The 24,581-nt window shown below is 33.4% G+C and overlaps 2 protein-coding genes across 2 annotated transcripts in view; both read right to left on the reverse strand.

The window, feature by feature from the left end:
- LOC139525322 (uncharacterized) overlaps positions 1–7,714 on the reverse strand; it is a 26,556-nt gene extending 18,842 nt beyond the window's left edge. The window contains exons 1-5 of the mRNA XM_071320526.1: positions 7,476–7,714; positions 6,936–7,060; positions 6,422–6,634; positions 3,048–3,292; positions 1,190–1,356 (exon numbers count right to left, since the gene is read on the reverse strand). Of these exons, the coding sequence (XP_071176627.1) occupies positions 1,190–1,356; positions 3,048–3,292; positions 6,422–6,634; positions 6,936–7,055 (745 nt within the window). The 5' untranslated portion in view covers positions 7,056–7,060; positions 7,476–7,714. The remainder of the gene's footprint in view (positions 1–1,189; positions 1,357–3,047; positions 3,293–6,421; positions 6,635–6,935; positions 7,061–7,475) is intronic.
- LOC139525323 (uncharacterized) lies at positions 7,423–24,212 on the reverse strand. Its single transcript, XM_071320527.1, has 13 exons — positions 24,194–24,212; positions 21,707–21,738; positions 19,282–21,205; positions 18,914–19,015; positions 14,791–14,946; positions 13,494–13,831; positions 12,495–12,699; positions 11,990–12,125; positions 11,213–11,351; positions 10,579–10,744; positions 8,662–8,788; positions 8,346–8,423; positions 7,423–7,654 (listed from the first exon to the last, which is right to left on the reverse strand). The coding sequence occupies exons 1-13, from the start codon at positions 24,210–24,212 to the stop codon at positions 7,423–7,425; spliced, it is 3,654 nt and encodes a 1,217-aa protein (XP_071176628.1).
- Between the last annotated feature and the right edge of the window lie 369 nt (positions 24,213–24,581).

Raw genomic sequence — 24,581 nt, forward strand, 5'->3', positions numbered from 1 at the left:
AAAGCGATGCATTCAAAAAGTCCATGTTGTTCAAGATACCTGCTTCATATAGGACATTAGAACTTGTATGGTTTTCAGTTAACAAACCGTGTTTGCTATTTTGAAATCTGGGCCGTTAAATAGAATTGTTATCCTCCCCGTCTGTAATGTCCAGGACACCCCGATATTCCATCCAATGATGTTTTAACGCGTTAACTGATGTTTTAACGCATTAAACGATAAATATGAGAAATTATTATAAATTAAGGAATGTATCTCCCTCATGCAAAGCTCTGATTCCTTTCACGAATTTGACTTTATTTTTTTGACCTTTTGGATTATAGCTCTTCATCTTTTATATAAGCTTTGGATTTCAAATATTTTGGCCACGAGCATCACTGAAGAGACATGTTTTGTCGAAATGCGCATCTGGTGCAACAAAGTTAGTACCGTTGATTTTATTAACGCGTTAAACGATGTTTTAACGCGTTAAAGTAATGTATCGTAGCAACGTAATTGTTTTGAATTTTTTTTTTTTTTTTTTTTTTTTTACCTTTTTTGGATTCGAGCGTCACTGATGAGTCTTTTGTAGACGAAACGCGCGTCTGGTGTATATATAAAATTCAGTCCTGGTATTTATGATTGGTTTATTTACAACCACTGGCTCGATGCCACTACTAGTGAGATTTATTTCCCCGAGGGTATAACCAGCCCAGTAGTCAGCACTTTTTGTGCTGACATGAATTATCATTGATATTGTTATTCTAAGGCTTTTTTTTTTTTTTTACCTCAGGCATATATTACCTTAGCTGTATTTGGCAACACTTTTAGGAATTTTGGATCTCAATGCTCTTCAACTTCGTTCTTTATTTGGCTTTTTTTTTCTTTCTTTTTTTTTAAACTTTTTTGGATTCGAGCGTCACTGATGAGTCTTTTGTAGACGAAACGCGCTTCTGGTGTATATATGAAATTTAGTCCTGGTATCTATGATGGGTTTATTGACCATCATAAGGAACAACCATGTTCAGTTTCGTGAAACTTGGGTAAGTTGTTCTCAAGCTTCGGTGCGACATGTTTACGCCGGACAAACAAACAGACACCGGTCATGGGTATACCGTAATACGTCCCGTCAAAATTTTGACGGACGCGTAAAAAGCAGAACCATTTGAGTCCCTACAATTTTTATATATCTAGTTATTCAACTTTATACCTGTTCCTAATAAATTATAAGTATCCGAATGGAATATATCGCTGCATTCATTTGGTCCAGTTATATCTCTATTGAATACAACACTGAAGTAACAAAAACTTCTATCAAATATGGCAGCTTGTATAACAGGAGCCTCGGCTCTGATGATAAAGTCTGTGGATTGTAACCTAAAAATAATATTTGTGCATGCCTGTTAATATTCACTTATACCAAACATAAAACGATAATTAATCTCCAATGTTCTAATCCGTTTTAAAAGGTTGTTTTACAGTTCTACTTATAAATGAAGAAACGACTGTTATGATTTTAAATAAATTTTTGTAATGAAAATATTTACAAAAATGTTACCAAAAAAAAAAAAAAAATCCAAGGCCACACCAATTTGATTCCTTGTTCGACGGACCCGCCCGCACCTATTTTTTTCAAAACAGAACTTTTTTATTTTTTTTATATTCCCGCTTCCCGCATCCGGAAATGTAATCATGTCCATTTCCCGCACCGTTTTTTTGTTGTAAATATTATAAAAAGATATCAACATTTGTTTTTAAAATCACAGTCTAACCTGTATATAACGATTTTAAACATAAAAGCACCCCCACCACACTATGTAAATATCTGTGAGAATATTTGTTTCAGCATGAAACCTATGAATCCAAAGCGGGAGTGCTCCGATATAAATTATATCAGCGGAAATACCTGTAAAGAACAAAAAGTTGGTTTCTTCCCCCCTTACTTATATTCCCTATCAAAAAATGTTCGTTGTTAGTATAAAGTGCAAAGAACTTCTGAAGGATTTGCCTTCAACTGCAGTTATATTGTATGCTGGCGAAACAAAACTATCCATAGCCACTGCATGTTTATGCACCTGTCCTGATTGATTGAGGGGCCTGTCGTTCAGCAGTTGTTGTTCATAGGTATTTTCCCGTTTGGATATACATGATATATAAATTAGATCGTTGGTTTTCCTGTTAGAATTGTGTACTCTAATAATCTTGGGGTCCTTTATAGCCTGCTGTTTGGTCTGTATCAAAGCCCTGTGTAAAAGGCCGTACTTTGACCTGTGTTTGTTAATATCAGGTTGAGAACAACCCTCCCTCAGACAAGGGGTCATTTTACTGATGTAGAAAAGAAAATAGAAATACCAAGGATTTGTATAGTTCTTCTATACAAAACCTTTGAAAACTTAGAATTTTGTACTCAAAAAAAGAGGAGAGTTGCATCACATTGTAAACAACTTTTTCTTAAAGAGGGTTCCACTTATTTTGAATAATATTAAACTGTTAAAGTAAATGTGTTAACATGGTTCAAGTCCAGGAATATTACAAAATTCTTGGACATGTTTTGACCATTTAATACCAGATAGATATATAGTTCTTTGAGAAAATATGAGCCCAAACAAATATATTATAACTTATATTGATCCCTCATAAAACATGTAAAAGGGATATTTATAACATTAAGGGTTTGTCCCAAAACTAATTATGACTTGGATAGAGAATTGTCTCATTGTCAGTCACACATACATAGACCAGATTTAATTATTTCTTGGTGAACAGGGAAAAAATACTTCAGAAATTAAAGAAATGTCAAAGTACAAGTGAGAAATTAAGCTTTAATATTGTCAAAACTACTATTTTATGTTTACAAAAAAAAACATTATAATCGCTCGCCTTTACTTTTCAAGCTTCGCCTCAAAAATTTGCAAATTAAATATGTTTTTATTAAAATTTTCAAATCGCTCGCTCGCCCCAAATTTTGGAGTCCAAAAATCCGTAGAACAAGAAATTAAATTGGTGTGGCCCAAGGTAAACAAAATGGGAAGCTTGTAAAACATGACAAAACCAAAACCTGTCTTTACCTTGTTAGATCCAAAATCTCTTTTTGTTCTACTGCCACTAATATTTTGTAGGCTTTAGCACGATTAAAATACCGCAACTGACTTAAATCGCACTGGACTATTTTTGAGTTCAGCAAAACGATAGGGATATGGACTTTTGAAAATCCTGATGCTGTGTAACAACCAATTTCCGGACTTCTGAACGGACATAATAATATACACTGTGTATACCCTGTATCTACCACACCGTCTGTTGTTATATTCACCTAAAAAAAATAAGCAGAAGTTAAGATTTGTAAACCCTGTATCTACCACACCGTCTGTTGTTATATTCACCTGGAAAAAATAAACAGAAGTTAAGATTTGTAAACCCTGTATCTACCACACCGTCCGTTGTTATATTCACCTAGAAAAAATAAACAGAAGTTAAGATTTGTAAACACTGTATCTACAACACCGTCCGTTGTTATATTCACCTAGAAAAAATAAACAGAAATCAGGATTGTAAACCCTGTATCTACCACACTGTCCATTGTTATATTCACCTAGAAAAAATAAACAGAAGTTAAGATTTGTAAACACTGTATCTACCACACCGTCCGTTGTTATATTCACCTAGAAAAATAAACAGAAATCAGAATTGTAAACCCTGTATCTAACACACCGTATGTTGTTATATTCACCTAGAAAAAATAAACAGAAATCAGGATTTTTAAACATTTAGAAAAGAATGTATTAACCCTGAAACGACAATTATTTTTCCTCTTTTTCACCTCAAGGAATACCATTTTCTAAAAGCGAACACAAGAAGACCCATGGCCTGTTTTAATTTAATAAACGATTATTAAAGATGCTATGTCTCTTTAGAGAAACAACACGCCGTAGAAATTAGGGAAATTAATTAACGGTTTATAAAAAAAATTAAAAAAAAAATGATAAGATAATTAAAAAAGCAAATGAAATTTAAATATTCAACAATTAACATATGTATATAAAATTTCATTGCAAACAAACTGCCATGCATTCGATTTTCGTTAAAACATGTACACTGGATTTTTAAGCATGCTGCTTTAGTTTGTATGTCACAATATTGAAGAGCTTGCTTTCGAGCGGATTCCTTAGTGTAAGATAGCGATAAAAATAATGATACAAATACAAATACAAATATTTTTATTGGCACAAACTCATTAACAATAAATGGTTAAGACCTATGGCATTACATACAACTATAATAATTGACATGGTAGAATGAAAGGTTCCATGATAACATAGCATGCTTAATTATGAAAAGTTACAAAAATTATGTATCATATAAGTTCACTATTTCTTATATTTATACACTCTGATATGAAAGAGGAAGACAGTCTAAGTAATAATGCTGATCTATTATTGACCAATAGAGATATTTATTCATCAACGGTAATGTTACGCTGTATTTGAAATATAACATTTATTTTTATTTTCTAATATTTCTCGCTTTGAGGTATATCTATTACATTTTAATAAGAAATGTTGTTCATCCTCAATTTCCCAACAAAACCAACAGAAAACCAACAGAAAACCCTGGCCGCTTTTGGCACAACTTTTTAAATCTTTTGGTCCTCGATGCTGTTCAACTTTGTGCTTGTTTCGGCTTTCAAACTTTTGTATCTGAGCGTCACTAGTAGATCTTGTGTGGACAAACTGCACTTCTGGCGTATTGAAATTTTAAACTTGTTGCCTTTTGTTGGCTGTTGTTCGTGTGTTTCTTTGTCAATTGTGTTCTCCAATTTGTTTATATTGTAGTCCTGTGGTGTTAAGTTGTCATAAAAAGAGGGAGGTTTGGCATGCCACAAAACCAGGTTCAACCCACCATTTTTTCCTTAAAAGATGTCCTGTACCAAGTCGGGAATATGGCCATTGTTATATTATAGTTCGTTTCTGTGTGTGACATTTTGACGTTTAGTCGTTTGTTTTCTCTTATTTTTGAGTGTAAAATCACATTGCGATAAGACGTGTCACGGTACTTGTCTATCCCAAATTCATGTATTTGGTTTTGATGTTATATTTGTTATTCTCGTGGGATTTTGTCTGATGCTTGGTCCGTTTCTGTGTGTGTTACATTGTAGTGTTGTGTCGAGAATCTCCTCTTATATTTAAAGCGTTTTCCTCAGTTTTAGTTTTTTACCCCGATTTTGTTTTTTTCCATGGATTTTATGAGTTTGAACAGCGGTATACTCCTGTTGCCTTTATTCCCCATTTTTATAGACAGGACAGTATCTTTCCTCTTTAGGAATGTAAAGATGTCTTCTCCTTTCAATCATTAAAGGATGTGCAGTTATGCGTATTTTGCATATTGCTGCTCTATCATTTAAATTGTTTAAAAGTGAATCAACATATGATGGTCTTTAACCCATTTTGTAGACTTGACGCAAGAAACTGAGCTTAGAAGACTCCTGTATGTTTGCATTTTGATTTTGCAAGCACTGACCATAAATTCTCTGTTTTACTTGTCCCAAGTGCTGCTTTGTTAGACAACTTTTTTCAACAAGATATGAATATCCTAAATTTTTTTTAAATGCACTGAGTTTTTAGGATCCAGGGGTTTGAAAATCTTGTTGCACAGAAAATTTGATTTACAAGTGTATGTTATCCTTCCGAAAGTTTTACTAACTTCATCACGTATTTGACGTATTTATAACATATCCGTGTCACAGAGGACAATCGAACTGGCGTTTCCTATAATTATTTCCGAAATAGTAGATTAGAGCTTACAAGCAATCTATTGAAAGAAGAAAACAATAATTTATCTTTTCATCATTTGTCTTTTTTATCATAATTGTATAATTCTATTTTGCATGAATCATAATGTATTTATACCTATTCATTTATAACCTCTAATCGCTGTGAATAATTTGAATAGGGTCACATATACATAAGTGTCAGTTATTTAGAGACATTTCAACTTACGCGTCAAACGTTAACACTACTTTTAACGACGTTTTCATTTACTTTGTTAACGTCACCATATACTTTATTGACGTTGTTGCATAGTTATGTATCATGTATTACGGATCTTTTTGATTACCCTTCCGGAGCACCTGAGATCACCCCTAGTTTTTGGTGGGGTTTGTGTTGTTTATTTTTTATTTTTCTATGTTGTGTCATGTGAACTATTGTTTTTCTGTTTGTCTTTTTCATTTTTAGCCATGGCGTTGTCAGTTTGTTTTAGATTTATGAGTTTGACTGTCCCTTTGGTATCTTTCGTCCCTCTTTTACAATATTGAGTTGAGATTACAAAGGCAAACGAAATCGATGTTGTTTACTGTCTGTCCATACATTAAGTTAACCAATCCGCTACAGTACGAAAAGAGTGCTCATTATCAATTATTATTTTTCCATTAATAAAAACATACCTTGATCATATCTCCAATTACCATAGAGTCAGGATTGATAGATGTGATATGTGGATATTGGTAAATTGTAAGCTCATTCTCCAGTACCAAAGTGGTATTGCTATCAAACAAGCATGATATATTGTATTCTCCTCTGGTTCCTAACAGATCTGGTGTCTGTAGTTCAATTGTACTTGTTGTGTTGTCAAAGCTAAGTACGCTCAAATATATGTCCTACAAATATAAACAAATCTATCACAAATTGTAAATGGTATGTTAATCTTCTTATTTATTTATGTGTATGCTTAATGAAAAGTTTACGAACATTTGTCTTTATTTGCAGTTGCAAAAACGAGTACTTTTTAGTTTAAAACAGTTCCAAGAGATCTTTATAGGCCGAAGTAAATTGAAAATAAAAGACAAACCAGTGTAACAGTGCAGAATCCATTGGAAATGGTATTCGACAATAGTATATCACAACCAATTGAGACAAACTTTTTGCCGACAATCAATACAAAAATGCCAATATACTTACGTTATGTTTGTGTAGGGAACATTCTACAGTCGAAAACATGTCCAACTTTACACCAACAACATGCAACGTATGATTATCAAAGTTGCGAAGGTAATTCGGGGATACTGATCCTAACTTCATGCAGCCTGGATTTAAAAGAAAATATTTGTAGATAACGAAAATATATTTTTCATATTTTACTCTTTTTCCGATTGTAAGGCTTGCATCTTTGATGAGTCTTTACAGCTAAACATTGCCTTCTTGTTAATATTCGTTATTCGCCCCACAATTTCAATTATCTGTGTGTTTCATTTCTTTTTGATGATTTTTCTTAACTTAAAAGAATGCTGTTCCAAAATTTAGTATTTGACAGACAAAGCAATAAGCACAATACCATTTAGATCAAATATAGTGTTCAACAAAACAATATATCTGTTTAACAATAACCAGTAAATGAAAATGGAGTGCATACGTTGCAAGTTTCTTTATTGGTCCTCCTTATGCAAAATTAATAACCAATCATTTGTCTGCTAGACCATATCAATCTACAAGTATTCCTACCTTTATTGTAATTACTGTCTGATGGATGCAAACACTGTCCGCAAAAGTCTTCCTTTTTGCTGCCATTGACAACACTATCACAATCCAAACAGGATGTGCCGTCACCGTTACAGACTCCACAAACATCTTCGCCATGATTACTAGGTAATGAAGTATTACCAAATACACAATGTCCACATCTATGATAAAAAGTTCAACTTAGGATAACCTAATTGTAATTTATTTAAATTCAAAAACCATCAAGCATTTTTTTCTCTTGTAACAAATACCTTAACCAAAACAGGAATGTTGTTCTATACATCAATCTGTTATATAAAATTTTATATATACATTGTCTTGGTAATGATAAAATTTAATGGTGCAATTTCAGTAGTAATTTTGCTTTCCCTCAGTCTATATTGCATACAAATTTCTAAACATGTTGATCTCGTCACCTCGGTATGTTTTTCTCATATTTTACGGTTGATTATGAACGTGCTGTAATTATCCATGAGGACGTCATTCAAAACGGTGAATGGACAACTTTCATATTCCTGACTTGGTACAGACATTTTCCTATGCAGAAAATGGTTAATTAGACCTGTTTTTATTTTATTTTTTTCTAATTATAAACCTTGTTTTATAGCTAGCTATACCTCTAACTTGTATGACAGTCGTATACAATTTTATTATATTGACAACTAAGTGTGAACAAAACAAACAGACATAATAGGTAAAAATATCAAAAATAGGGGTAAAGCAGTCAAGAGACTAAAACATTGAAATGCGTAAGATACACAATTTCTCCCCTCTCGCCTGTGTAAAAAAATATTGAATACATCTTAACGCTTAGGGGACACCATATTGTTTAGATATGATTGAGATACTTGCTTGTTTATGTAAGCCCCGCTGTTTAACATACTGTCACAGGACATTAAAGTCAACAGTCCTTGGACATCTGTACCATTTCTGAATGATAAAAAAATCAGTTAATTCAATTTTTACTCAATTAACAAACTCCATAAAAATTTGAAGAACTATAATACGTCACATTGAAATGAGTTGACACACCATATTACACATGCTTTGCTTAAACCAAAACATAATAAGAATAATTTTTTATCACATTTTTGGAATTGAATATTTTATCATATAAAGAGTTACTGAATTGAATAAAACTCATCCCTTTTTTGTTAATCTTACTCACCTGACACACATTTGTAAACGTTGTTCGTAATAATTATTGCCGCATTCATGGTTGCAGTCAAGATGGTGTCCGTATGGTATACTGCTACTTCCACCTGTACAATCTCTGCACATATCATATGATGCACCTTTAATGACAAAGTATATCTAAAATATCGACTATAGAGCCCTGAACATTCTGCTGTAGGCACCAATAAAGAGAAGATATTACCAGAGAGGCAATTCTAAAACTATAAATCAAACCGAATTGCTGGCTACTGGACTGGTGATAACCTCGGGGACTAACAGTCCACCAGCAGAGGCATCGACCGATAGGTAGTAATAACATTAACGGTATCAATTTTCCTGCACCAGATGCGCATTTCGACAATACATGTCTCTTCAGGATGCTCGTGGCCAAAATATTTGAAATCCAAAGCTTATTTAAAAGATGAAGAGCTATAATCCAAAAGGTCCAAAAATTATAACAAAATCCGTGAAAGGAATCAGAGATTTGCATGAGAGAGATACATTCCTTAATTTATAATAATTTCTAACATTTCGTAACAGCAAATTTTAATAACACAAAAAATCCGTATGTTCATGCCAGTACCGAAGCACTGGCTACTGTGCTGGTGATAACCTAGGGGACCAGCAGAGGCATCGACCCAGTCGTAGTAATAACATTAACTGTGCCAATTTTCCTGCATCAGATGCGCATTTCGACAATACATGTCTCAGTCTACATAACAGTAAACACATATCTAAAGATTAAGTAACACTGAATGCTAAACTGGAGTGTTAAAGCATGTTGATCAGTTCCTGCTCCATATTCCGTAAAGCGGGTTATTTTCGCGGAGTGTAAATTTTCGCTTATTTTCGCGGATTGAACAAAATCGACAACTTAAATTCCGCCAATCTGAAAATGCCGATGCCCATGCAATTGTACTGATAAAAGTTTTTTAATCCGTCAAAATAATAACCGCCGAAATATTTCGTACACCTTATTCAATGAAAATTGCGAAATTTTACACCCGCGAAAATAACCCGCTGTACGGTATATGCTTGTGAGTGAGTTAATATTGGGTTACAAAGTTAGTTGATATTGCCCATACCTTTATAGAGTACTAAGTATTTTGTGCAATGTGTTATACACATTGTACTTAAAGATATTGTTTATATATTTTTGCGGAGGGGTTCATAAAAAGTATTGCTCAAGGATTTTTGATAATCTATCTTTTTTTAGAAATACTAAAAAATTTCAGGAAGAAATTACCTTATCTGTATATGACAAAACATTTTGCTTTTTGATTCCAAACTAATCTTCAACTTCTGACCTTTTTTTGACTGTTTATTTTTTAATTCGTGGGTCACTTCACTGTTTACAAGGAAGCTATTGAAACAAGAGTTCCAAATGGTGAAGTTGAAATCATCCCTTCGTAAATTTTACGGACGCCATCACGAGTTGGTTGACCGTTATGGAATAACCGTTTCACAAATGATATTGGATATGTTCCTTACGTCCTAACTACAATCCCCTTCCCTTTCATGAATGTGACCTACCGAATTAGACTATTTACCGGATTTGTTATCACATAAGCAACACGACGGGTGCCGCATGTGGAGCAGGATCTGCTTACCCTTCCGGAGCACCTGAGATCACCCCTAGTTTTTTGGTGGGGTTCGTGTTGTTTATTCTTTAGTTATCTATGTTGTGTCGTGTGTGCTGTTGTTTGTTTGTCTTTTTCATTTTTAGCCATGGCGTTGTCAGTTTGTTTTAGATTTATGAGTTTGACTGTCCCTCTTTTTTTTAATCCCTGTATTAACGCGAGTTTATTTATAACCTTTGTATATTGAATGTCTTTATTCATACAGTAAGGTATCTGTTATCTTTTTTAAATGAAGTCGTGAAACGAAAAACTAAAAATATTGATTTTACCTCCATGAGGTGTTCCTGTACAATCAATGCAGTCGTCATGTCCTCCACAAATTCCACAACTGTCTGCAGACATCAATGATGACGCCATACCATCACACCCAACTCTGTTTATGTAGAGAGCGATAACATCTCTTCCAAATGCTGATTTCCCGCCAGGTCCACATATCTTAACATAAAGATATTGAAAACAACAAAAAGTAATGGAATCGAAACGGCAGTTGTTATCTAAAAGTTCGTTTCTATTTATGTTGCGTTGTCTTTTGTTTTTTGTTGCACTTCAGTGTTGTTTCGTTGTTTTCCTCTTTAGTTGATGTGTTTTCCTGGGTTTCAGTTTGTTACCCGGATTTGTTTTCTCTTAATTTATGACTTTAGAATAGCGATATACATGATATACATATGTTGCCTTTATTTACTATTATCTGACTTTTGTAGATGTAGGAAGATGTGGTGTGAGTGCCAATTTTGTGTTTTTTTACAATTTTGTTTCGGCTTTCAAAATCACATTTATTTTTGAGATAATTAAAGAAATAATCCACAAAACTTATAGTACGTTGAAGATACAGATGTTTTTCAAAAAAACCATATGAAGGTAAAATGTGAATTTCTGTGTACTTTCGGTTTGATTGAAGATTACCTTATTATGGATACCATGACACTTATGAATGTCCACAATATCTGTTAATTGTGTTTCGTTATTTGAATTACTCATGTCCCAGCCAAGAAGGTAAATTCTGGTATACGCTATTGCCTCGTGTCTGGTCCAAAGATATGAACTACAACATACAAAAATTCCAAAAGAAAGTATTGATAAAGATGGAAATAAAAACTATAAAACAAACTGATTCAGTTCAAATATATTTCTTATTGCTCAACGGGTGCTATACGTTGTGCACGATATGCTCAATCTTTCGGAGCACATACTTTCATTCCCGGGTTTTGATGAGGTTTGTTTTGCTTGGTCTTAGGTTTTCAATGTTGTGTTTTGTATACTATATTTTTAGGGTTTTTTTTTTTTATGACGTTGTCAGTTTATTTTCGACTAATGAGTTTTAATGTTCCTTTTATATTTTTTGCCATTTTTTTGTTTGTTTATAAATGACAAATTTTAGTTTTTTACTATTTGAACTATTTTATCACGGCAATTTCTTTCAAACCATTACGATATCACTTTATTTATTATTTCATTTACAATTGATTGATTATTTTAGGAAAACAATTATGACAGTTGTTATCCATTCGTTTGATGTGTAAGTGTTTCTGATTTTGCCATTTGATTAGGGACTTTCCTTTTTGAATTTTCCTCAGAGTTCATTATTTTTGTGATTTTACTTTTTATCAACAAGCAGGATATGTTGATTGTTTTTTATTATATGGTCAACTGTTTTACCAGAATCCTGTCTACTAGCATTACCTGTTATTAGGGACAAATCTTATAATATCATCCGGACCAAGAAGATGAACATTTATGTTTGATCTGCCGAGTAAATCTGATTTGTCTATATATGGAAATGAAGTCCATGAGCTGTTGTGCGAAAACATCCATTTTCCTGCAAAAATAAAAATCGAAATTCTATTGTAACACCATTTTGACTAGAACCGAACTCTTCAGTGTTTAACTCAATTGTTGATACACCCCCACGTAAACTTTAGAAAATCTGAATCTTCTGAATTTGTTTTGTTTGGTTCTGATTATTTTGAGGTTAAATGTATTTGACGTCCTACATATTTTTTAAGGTCTCAAGCGAGACTGAATTATCCTTTTCTTTGCCATTGTGCTTTCTTTATCGATTAGCCTTGCACTTCTTCTGATTATACATAAAATATTTCAAAGAGGACGTTCACATGTTACAATCAATTAATCCTGACTTTCACGTTACGTCTTTTGGTTTAAAAACATTATCTCATAAATATCTAACCTATTTTGTCGGATATCTGTCCTATAACAGCAGCACCTATAATACTATGCTCATCTTCATCGGAATAGAATTGTGGAACTATATCTGAAATCCTAAAGTCTGTATCTTCGTGTACATACGGGTATAAAAGATAAGTCTCGACTAATTCATTGTATCTCAATATTGCTCTATCTGTAAGTACTGGGGCGTCGTTTACAGCCATGACCTGTTACGTATGAAAATAAATCATGTGTTTAAGTAATGGACCTGTTTTACGTGATTTGCATAAATATAAGTTGTTGATGTTCAGGAGATTTTTCATTTAAGTTCGGACCATTCTATTCTTGAATGTGCATACTTATGACTCCAACTCATCTTTGTCAATGTGTGAATACGAACATATTTCGAATTCGAATCAGGATATATTAACCCCATCTGAAGCACTTAATATCACTTCTTAAAGTCATAAGAAACGAGTGACTGGTGAAAAATAATGTTCATCCAATTCTTGAACCAATGCATGTATATATCATAAACTTAGTCCTCTGTGTACGATTTTATCATTTTTACGCAAATATATCGTAAAATCGTCAATTTTTTTTCTATCTGTTTGTTATGATTTAACAAATACGGCTACTCATTAAATGTCGTGTTTTGAAGCCGAAGTTTACCGATTGTCACCTTGAAGTAAATAATCAACAAAAAACATGGGTATTTAGCACGTGTTTAACATATACAATCCGGTAATTGTTTATTTTAATGACAGATTCATGCGTATTTCTATCACCGGATTGTTACGAGGAGGGTCACGCTTAGGTCACTATGCATACGGAAAATATGTCCGCGAATTGCTTCCTACCAGCAAGCAATTAAAAATAAGTAACCTTCTTCTAAATGTGGACAAATTAAAGAATTTTCCTCAGAAAAAAGTATATGTACATAAGTTGTATAATAAAAACTATCCATTTAGTTTTAAAAAAGTTGATTAAATCAAATAATAAAACTTAACTTTTACCATACCTTGATAACCATCAGATCATTGTTAGATTTAGCTCCTGGGTGTAACAATTCTACATTAAACTGGCAATTGCATGACTCTGTAAATTTTATTCTATAATTGTGTTTTACTATATCCACATTCGTATATTTCATTACGTGTGGAGTCCATTTAGACCCATCATGAACTTCCAAGATTGCGACAGGAACGCCGTATTCATTCAAAGGCACTTGTTGAAGCTTAAGATGACTGTTGATACCATGCAAGATGTGATGTTGAAAAAGTTTTCCCTTATATGTATCAACGAACTCTTTTCGTGATTCATTTGTCAGTGCAAACGTTGAGATGTCTACAGCATCGTCTGCCAAGGAAATAATATGTTTATTAGTGACGTATTTTTTTAATCGAGAGGATCGTGTTTCAAATAAACATTATACATGATAGATGTTAACTTCAGCTTATTTTCTTTCATTATGTTCAACTGTAATGTCAATTCACAAATTGTTGTACTTGTTGAGATTTGATAACAGGTTTTATTTTACAATCTCTCCGATCATGTTTGTGATAGTGAACGTTATTAATTCCGTTCTGCTAAAATTTATATTGAAAATGACAAAAGAACCAAATTTTACGCCAACAATGCATTCACTTCTTATTTGTTCAAAACTGCCATTATCTCCATATAACAAAAACCAATAATCAGTCATATATTATATATAGATATAGGAAGATGTGGTGTGAGTGCCAATGAGACAACTCTCCATCCAAATAACAATTTATGAAAGTAAACCATTATAGGTCAATGTACGGCCTTCAACACGGAGCCTTGGCTCACACCGAACATAAAGCTATAATTAAGGCCCTAAAATTACAAGTGTAAGACCATTCAAACGGGAAAACCAACGGCCTAATCTATATAAAAAACGAGAAACGCGAAACACGTATAAATTACATAATTTTTAATCATCGACAACTACTGTACATCAGATTTCTGACTTAGGACAGGTGCAAACATTTGCAGCGGAATTAAACGTTTTAATGGTACCAAACCTTCTCCCTTTTTCTGAAACAATAGCATAACATCACAACATAGAAAACCACACGATAAAATATCAATTGGAAGGCTTAACTCAATCAAAAAACGTAAATTAACACAGTATGAACGAATAAATTTGATGCACAGTTTTAGATCAAAATATACTTGGTTATTGCATGCATGACATAACCGATTGTAATGCAGTAAAGCAGCATGTTTTAAGAAAACAGCAAATTAAATGTTATATATTTCTTACGAAGTGTGTTTTTATAATATAAGTATACCGTTAATAGTGATATTGTACCACATTTTCCAATCTGTGAAATAAAGAAAATGTGTGTCCTCTTCTATCTCCGCTTCCGTCATAGCAAACTCAACGTCTGCTTTATATGGTTCCTCGATCATTTTTATATACATAAAGTAAACTGATCTCGGTTTGTCTGTAAATATAAAGAAGAGACTCAAACGAATGATTCATTGTTATTTTAAAAAAACCAAAACTATATTTAAAAGTATTTTCAGTCAGTTAAAACATGTGTAACAATAGTGGTTTTAACGATAAGTGATGCCTGCAAAGTGGAAGATGCTTATAGTGTTCACTAACATATTTCTTTGTATATGCTTGTTCTTGTGATATTTTTGTGTACATTTGAATGTCACCTTTTTACCTTCATATTTAATTTTAGATTTTCGGATTTTTTTTGTTGTGTCATGTTTTCCTCATTGATTTGAGGGTAATGGGATCAATTGATTATATATAATTTAGAACATAAAAGCCGTTGAAGCTTTGAAATATTCTAACTAGAGGCTCTCAAGAGCCTGTGTCGCTCACCTTGGTGCATATTAAACAATGGACACAGATAAATTCATGACGAAATTGTGTTTTTGGTGATCGTGATGTGTTTGTAGATCTTACTTTACTGTACATTCTTGTTGCTACAATTATCTCTATCTATAATGAAATTGGCCCAGTAATTACAGTGGAAAATATATTCTAACAAGAATGTGTCCAAAGTACACGGATGCCCCACTCGCACTATTATTTTCCATGTTCAATGGACCATGAAATTGGATAAAAAATATAATTAGGCATTAAAATAAGAAAGATAATATCATAGAGAACATGTGTACTAAGTTTCAAGTTGATTGGACTTCAACTTCATCAAAAACTACCTTGACCAAAAACTTTAACCTGAAACATGCACTGTCATTTTCTATGTTCAGTGAACCAAGAAATTGGGGTCAAAAGTTTAATTTGGCTTTAAAATTAGAAAGATCATATAATAAGGAACATGTGAACTAAGTTTCAAGTTGATTGGACTTCAACTTCATCAAAAACTACCTTGACCAAAAACTTTAACCTGAAGCGGGACAGACGGACGAACAGACAGACAGACAGACAGACAGACAGACAGACAGACAGACAGACGGACGAATGGACGCACAGACCAGAAAACATAATGCCCCTCTACTATCGTAGGTGGGGCATAAAAATTTACAAAAATTTATGAAAATTGTTAAAAAATGACTATAAAGGACAATACCTCCTTAAGGGGTAAACTGACCATTTTGGTCATTTGACTTATTTGTAGATCTTACTTTGATGAACATTATTGCTGTTTACAGTTTATCTCTATCTATTATAATATTCAAGATAATAACCAAAAACAGTAAAATTTCCTTAAAATTACCAATTTAGGGGCAGCAACCCAACAACGGGTTGTCCGATTCATCTGAAAATTTCAGGGCAGATAGATCTTGACATGATAAACAATTTTACCCAGTCAGATTTGCTCTAAATGCTTTGGTTTTTGAGTTATAAGCCAAAAACTGCATTTTACCCCTATGTTCTATTTTTAGCCATGGCGGCCATCTTGGTTGGTTGGCCGGGTCAGGCCACACATTTTTTAAACTAGATACCCCAATGATGAGTGTGGCAAAGTTTGGTTAAATTTGGCCTAGTAGTTTCAGAGGAGAGGATTTTTGTAAAAGTTAACGACGCAGGACGACGCAGGACGACGACGGACGCCGGACGCCGGACGCAAAGTGATGGGAAAAGCAGCTAAAAATGTAGGTATGAAATTACAAAAAAAAACCGAGTCTTTGAATATGCTAACTTTTTATGTCTGTTTTAGTGCCACTTAAGTAAACTATGTGTGACCGATAAACGCCCAAAACACTTCATTATTTTTAAAAGATACTAGAACACACCCGCGAAATCGCGGGCATTCAGAGCGTAGTTTAAAGTATGTGAAGTTTTGTTGGAAGAATTTTGCAAAATACTGAATGACTGGAGAATTTCAGCAAAAGTATCATAAGTCATAGGTTATTGGGGACAGGAAAATGTTTTTTTATCCCTTCTCTTTTATTTCTAAAGTTCCTAATTTTTGCTTTTCTATCAATTTTAATATGAACATACATTTAGTATATTACGAACATTTAAGTAAGGAGCCTGTAATTCAGTGGTTGTCGTTTGTTCATGTGTTACATATTTGTTTCTCGTTCATTTTTTGTACATAAATAAGGCCGCTAGTTTTCTCGTTTGCATTGTTTAACATTGTCATTTCGGGGGCTTTTGAAGCTGAGTATGCGGTATGGGCTTTGGTCTTTGTTGAAGGCCGTACGGTGACCTATACATGTAGTTGTTAATTTCTGTGTCATTTTGGTCTCTTGTGGAGAGTTGTCTCAACATGGCAATCATACCACATCTTCTTTTTTTTTTGTAATCAATGAATTTTGTAAAAGATTTATTGACTGGAGAATTTCAGAAAAGGTATCAAAAGTTCACATGAATAATTTTAGCGCTTATCTGTATATTATGAACATTCATTACTATATAAATAGGGTGTATTTACTTTCAATTCTAAGTTTACTAATCGATCCATGGCGGTCATTGATATAGTATACACACCCTCTCTATTTAATAAACTATCTGACCGCCGTGCATAGTTAACTTGAAAATGACAGATAAAATTCCGAAAATACACTTTATTCGTAGTATATGTATGTTCAAAGTATACAGAAAAACGCAAACCGGAAGTCTAATCTGACTTAAAATTTCGTCCAATGACGGGACAACATCCGGATGCCTTTTTTCTCGTTTTTCTCCCAAAATAACTCAATCTGAATAATCATATGAATGCATGACAAATGCGACTATGCACTGTACCTATAGGACACAGAGGTGTGTTGATTAATTTATTATGGAAAGAAGAGAAGCGACACCAAAAATGAGGTCTTCTCGTTTAATAGTATAGATGTACTCGTTTGAATTTTAGTCTAGTTAAACTAAGATTCAACCTCAAACTAATTGCAACATAAAATGTTTGAGTTCTAATCTATAGCATTATGCCCTTAATATACACAGAAAAAAATCTATGAAATTAACATTGGAAGGGGAGATAACTCCGCAAAAAAGAGTCTTTTTTGTCAGTTTTTGGTTGATTTTCTTGAAATTTATGTAAAGTATTATACTTTGATGGGGTTATAAGTTGATATTTGACTAAATTATATAATATTCTGCTCATGAAATGTACAAAACCGAAGTGTTATAAGTAGTTGGGTTTTTTTTTGTGCAGTTTTCATTAAAGAAATTGCTTTGTGACCATTTTGAAAAAATAATGTGAAAATTTGGTATTGTTTATATCTGTATATTATATTTTTCAGCATCTAACATGTCTAAAGAAACTTTAAACCACAAAAAGAATAATACATGCTAAATTATTTTTTTTTATTAAATTTGAGATTCTTTACCTTGACATATTGAAAAAATCGATAAATGGTCAACTAATGAATTACGAAATCTAGATTATAGCTCGATAAAAGATATGAAAACACCTTTGGAGTTGTTTGTTATACCCTAAAGACCGCTAAAAAATCAAGAATCAATACATTCTGATGAATAGAAGCGGTAAAGCTATAATTTTGTATCAATTTTTATTGATATTTCTGCCTTTTTTGCAAGGGTTTTCTCCCTTTTCAATGCGAATCTCCATAGGAATTTTAAATGGTGATCTTTTTAGTCTTCCTCAAATAAGATTTTATGGGACTTTTTTCTGTGTATATTTGGAGTATAATGCTAAAGATTAAAACTTTAAAATCTTCTGTTGCAATTACTTTCAGGTTAGGGTCAAATTTATGCTAGATTGACAGGACTATTTATTTATATTTGTCATTTCGCTGCCTTTCATAGCTTATATACTATACGGTGTGGGATTTGATCACTATTGAATACCTGTATAAAAAAGAAGATGTGGTATGATTGCCAATGAGACAACCTACATCAAGAGACCAAAAGACACAGAAATTAAAAAAAATCCGTACGTTGATCTATAGTTGTTCTCTTATATGCCGTTTGGTCTCTGGTTGAGTGGTGTCTTATTGGCAATCAAATAACATCTTCAATACCTTGTGAATGTATCCTACACAAGCCGTCTCCTCCTGATATCAAAGTCAGTATTACGTAGCTTTGAGTGGTAACTGGCGTACCTGCGGTTATCAATGAAGCACCTTCAAAATAATGGTTATCCGTAGTAATTGATTTATATATGCACAATACAACGATGTAAAAAAGCTTTATGGTACAGAAAAACGATATTTTCGGTTTAAACATACCTTATGTCATATCTTTTCCTAACACTGAGCGATTTTTTTTATTTATTCATTTTTATTTTTTGTTTTTGCTGATATATTCAAATTTAGAGAAAACGACAAAACATTTTTTTAATTTTTAGAAGCGTTGCCATTTGAGTTGGGAAGTTACGTTTTGAACATACCTGTAGAATTTTGTAATTTCACATTGTCTGAACAGTTGATTTTCATTTCAGACTCAATGCCATATTCTCCTAGAGTATCATTAACTATAAAGAGGTAATCCTCGTATAGGAACAAAGGCTCTGGTAGCAGTTTATGATACACATCAGTAATTGGAAGAACTGAATCAGTGGTTGCCATTGTCCAAGTTGTTGTCTCCAAAGATGTTATTTCAGAATGTGTTGCGTTCCATCCACTCATTGAAGAGTTGTTTTCTTGTGTAACAGACACCTCATAATTTGTTGGTTGTGTATCTCCTGTAGCTGTAAAGTCTGAGCTTTCCGTTGTTGAAAGTCTGCTGTGTTCTGATGTTGACGTTTTTTCATCTTCTATTGCATCTTTACATCCACTTGTTGCTGAAACACATTTTCCACTTTGTAAACACATAATGTCGCCGTCATGACATTTATTCGACACGATGCTATTTGCATTGGTATCACATATTTCGGGAGTCGGAACACATTTTCCAGTTTCAAGGCACATTATTTGGTCATGTGGACAACTCCTGGTACTCGTATTTATATCCTCACAGATACTAGGCTGTTCCGTAAGCTTAACGCACTCTCCTGTTAACAAACATTTGACATGATCATAAGGACACGGTCCTGCGTTCGACGAATCGATTAAATCATCATGACAAAGGCTAACGCATTTACCAGATTGTAAACATTTGATTTTTCCAATAGGACATATTGCGACTTGGTCATCATCCAATTCTTGATTACATTCTGGTAGCTTAGGAACACACTGTTCCCTTTGTAAACAAAACATTTCATCTTCTTTACACTGATGGCTTGAATGATCACCTATAGACTGAGAGTCACAGACATTTTCTTTTGATACACATTTTCCTTCATTTAGGCAAAGTAATTCGCCTTCGTTACATTGATCGCTTGTGGTTGTGCCAGAATTGTGCTCACATGTCTTTTCCGTTGTTACACATACACCTCTCTGTAGACAAAATAATTCGCCCTCAATACAATGGTGATTAGTTTCCTCGCCAGGCTGAAAGTCACAGGTCATATCTTTTGGTACACAATGGCCTGAATGAATACAGAAAATTTCGTTAGTTTTGCATTGATAGAAAAACTTGTCATTGCTCTCACTAGGATGAGAGTCGCAAAGTGCGTCCTTCTCTATACAATAACCCATTTCAAGACAGAATATTTCGTTCTCCGAACACTGTTTACTGTGATCGTTACAATTTTTGTGTAAATGAATACACATTCCAGAAAGGAGACAATATACAGTGCCCTCTGGACATGACGTCCCCACATTGTTTGTTTCACATGCGTCTTCTTTTGATCTGCACTGTCCAGAGTTGAGACAAAGCACTTCTTTATCATTGCACATGAGAGTCGAAGGTGACTGATCATTGTTGCAGTTGCTGTTCATAGCAATACACTCACCCGATTGAAGACATCTTGTTGTACCTTCTGGGCATATTTGGTTTTCATCTGCATCTTTATCGTTTTCGCAAGAAATATCCGTATTAGATACACATTGACCTTTCTGCAAACAAAATACTTCATGATCTAAACACATAATACTCTTGGAACTTTTGTCTTGATCACAAAATGTATGCTCTATTACATTACACTCACCAGTTTGTAGACATTTTGTGGTACCAAATGGACATATATCTGATGTCGCTGGGAAACAATTAACGTCCCTTTTTACGCATTCACCAGAAAATAGACAGAATTGTTCGTCGTCAGCACACTGGTGAATTTTCTTGCCATCAGAACACGATCTTTCAACTTTGACGCACTTGCCAGTTTCCAGGCAAAATACTTCATCCCGTTGGCAACCACCAATTATTTCCTCGTTTTGTATGAGACAATCTGAATTCTGTTTTATGCACTGCCCAGTACTTATACAAAATATCTGTTCGAGAAAAAAAGAGAAATATATTTAATAGGTATCGTTGATATGGAAATATGTGTTCAGTATTTGAAGAAGAAAAAATGAAATTATTTCTTTTGTGTTGTGTCTCAATTTACTTTCATCTGGTACTTTTGAGTCCATAATTAAGAAACTTAATGTTTGAAAACCGATGAATATTTTAATCTGTTATATATTAATAAATTACAGTCCTGGTTAATAGTTTTAATAGTTTCTCCAAATAATAGAAGAACATATAAACTTAAAACAAGACAAGCATTACTTCTACAATAAGCGTTACGTAAATCATGGAATGTTTTTGGTGTTAAAAGAAACATACAAAATCAAACATTGGCTACAGGCAAATAAAAATACCCCTCCCAATTCCCAAAATTAAACAAAAACCAAGTCCCAACAACAAAAACAAACAAATACCCATTTCATAAACGATATTAAAAAAAATATAGTCACCTCATCATTCCCGCATAGCATGAAACAACTGACCATTGCTGGACATACCAGTATAACTAGGACAACTGAAAGATAAAACCATGAAATATAAAACTGGAATAACAACATTTAGGACATACTTTTCCCGGTTGTTCAATGCTACCTTTAAACTCGTTTATAGTTATCAAAAGTACCAGGCATATAATTTGATACGCCAGATTCGCGTTTCGTCTACATAAGACTCGTCAGTGACGCTCAGATCAAAATAGTTAGAAAGGCAAACAAGGATAAAATTGAAGAGCATTGAGGACCCGATTTCCAAAAGGTTGTGCCAAATACGGCTAATGTAATCAATGCTGGGGTAGGAAAATCCTTAGTATATCGAAAAATTCATACTTTTGCAAACAGTAGTTTACAAAAATGACCATATAATTGATATGCATGTCAACACCGAAGTGCAGACTTCTGGGCTGGTTATACCCTCGGGGACGAAACGTCCACCAGCAGTGGTATCGACCCAGTGATGTATATAGTTATCAAAGGTACCAGGCTCATAATGTGATTCGCCAATTTAATCTTGTCGATACTGCGACGATAATTGAAACCCTTTTTTGTATTGCATCGAACCTTAAATCAAATGGTACCATATTTGATAATGTTAAAGTTTTCAATATTGTTGCATTTTGATTTTTTTAATGAATATTAAAACATAATGTTGACTAAAATCTTATAACTATTCAAACATCAGTTAAATGAAGGCAAATAAAGGCAACAGGAGTATACCGCTGTTCCAAATTCACAAATCGATTGAGAAAAAAATTAATCCGGGTTACAAACTAAAAACTGATGGAACCACATCAAATATAAGAGGAGAACTACGACACAACAGAAACGCAACATTAAAATGTAACACACAGAGAAACGAACAATTATATAACAATGGCCATTTTACTGACTTGGTACAGGACATTTTAATAATAAAAAAAAAATGTGGGTTGAACCTGGTTTTGTGGCATGCCAAACCTCCCGTTTTAATGGCAATGTTAAATATAACATTAAAATGACAACATTACATGATAGGACTACAATAAAGGCAACAGTAGTATACCGCTGTTCAAAATTCATAAATCGATAGAGTAAAAAACAAATCCGGGTTACAAACTAAAACTGAGGGAAACATATCAAATATAAGAGAACTACGACACAACAGAGACACAACACCGAAACGTAACACGCAGAGACACAACACCGAAACGTAACACACAGAAAAACGAACTATAATGTAACAATGGCCATTTTCCTGACTTGGTACGGTCGACCACTTGGTACAGGGCATTTTATGAAAAAATGGTGGGTTGAACCTGGTTTTGTGGCATGCCAAACCTCCCGCTTTAATGGCAGTGTTAATTATAACATTAAAATTACAACATAACACGACAGGGTTACAAAAATAAACAGATAAATGGGAGAAAATATAGGACAGAGAAACAAATGAATAATAGCCATCCAAAGGTAGCAGGTTAAAAAATATTTTTATCACCAGACGCGATCTACGTCCACACAAAACTATGCTCAGAAGTAAAAAGTTTGAAAGCCATAACAACTACAAAACATATACAAATAAATGGTAGAACATATAGGACAGAGAAACACGCGAATAATAGCTAACAAAAGGCGCCAGGTTTAAAATTAAATACGCCAGATGCGCGTTTCGTCCACACAAGACTAACCAGTGACGCTCTGATGAAAAAAGTTCGAAAGCCAACAAAAAAATGTTTGTTGTTTGTTGTTAGAATATCTATGATATTGCGTTGATTATAAGTACAGTGACACTTGTCCAAACCATTGCATACACCGAAAACCTGTATAAACCAAATATGTTCTTAAGTCCAGTCATATCAAACTTTATGATATGTTAACCTGATTAAACCGAACATCTGCCAAAACCGAATAAAATCTTTGGCTCCGAAGATGTTCGGTTTAAACAGGTTTCATTGCACATCAAAGATACCAATAATACAGCACCAGCTCCACATTTTCATAATTAATTTCTCTTCTGTGATGTACGGTTCCAAAAATTTTGAAAATGCAAGTACTATTAAATATCTTACTTGCTGTGTCGTAATTTGTCATTTTCGAAAGATTCTTCTTCTCATTTATAGGAACACACACCATAATACATAACTGTTTGTGGTTTTTATTTTTATTTTAACACAATAAGCCGTTATCGCTAGAAATACTCAGATGTTTCACAGCATTTATATAAGTTTTGCTACAGTAAAACATTGGATATCTGACATGAATGTGAAATTGCTAAAAATGAAAAATTGAATATCTGGCTCTTGCATACAAATGAGTCCAAAGATTTTATTTTTTGCTAAGAAATGTATTGCTACTTCTGTTTAAATTTCTGTGGGGAACCTTCATACGAAAATTTGAAAATAATACATCAAAATACAAATGAAAAACAAAACACAAATAAGTTATTTATAGGAATACATCAATTTGACATCAAATATGTAAGACATTACTTAATCTTACCTAAGCCTTTTCTAGCCATGTTACATCAAAAACAATTACAGGTGTCTTTGGAATCAATATATGTTACTTGTAGTTATTGTCATAGTAACCAGGTGTAAATCGATTTGCTATATTTCCCCTTATATGTGTATATCTAAAAATAATATGACTGTGATACTATATAATTAATTGATATATTGATGACCATGATATGTTGATGACCATTTAAGTTTAAAGTTCACCATTCCAATTGGGCTGGTGTTTGCTTTTTAAAAGATCTACCATTTTGGCAATTGAAATCAACTTTCATTCCGAAAACTCTTTAAGGAATAAACATATGAAAATAAGGATATACGGTATGATTGCCAAATGAGGCGAATGAATATCCAACAAATTTCGAAAGGACCAT

Source organism: Mytilus edulis, chromosome 5 (genome assembly GCF_963676685.1).
Source record: "Mytilus edulis chromosome 5, xbMytEdul2.2, whole genome shotgun sequence".
Lineage (NCBI taxonomy): Eukaryota > Metazoa > Mollusca > Bivalvia > Mytilida > Mytilidae > Mytilus > Mytilus edulis.

Bases quoted from the DNA above. Each gene is read 5' to 3' on its own strand.
- LOC139525323 (XM_071320527.1), bottom strand. The intron at 14,947-18,913 runs GTATTGAAGATG...TTATATTTACAG, and splicing joins GTGTAGGATACATTCACAAG to ACAAACCGAGATCAGTTTAC. The intron at 8,424-8,661 runs GTGAGTAAGATT...TTTATCATTCAG, and splicing joins CGTTTACAAATGTGTGTCAG to AAATGGTACAGATGTCCAAG.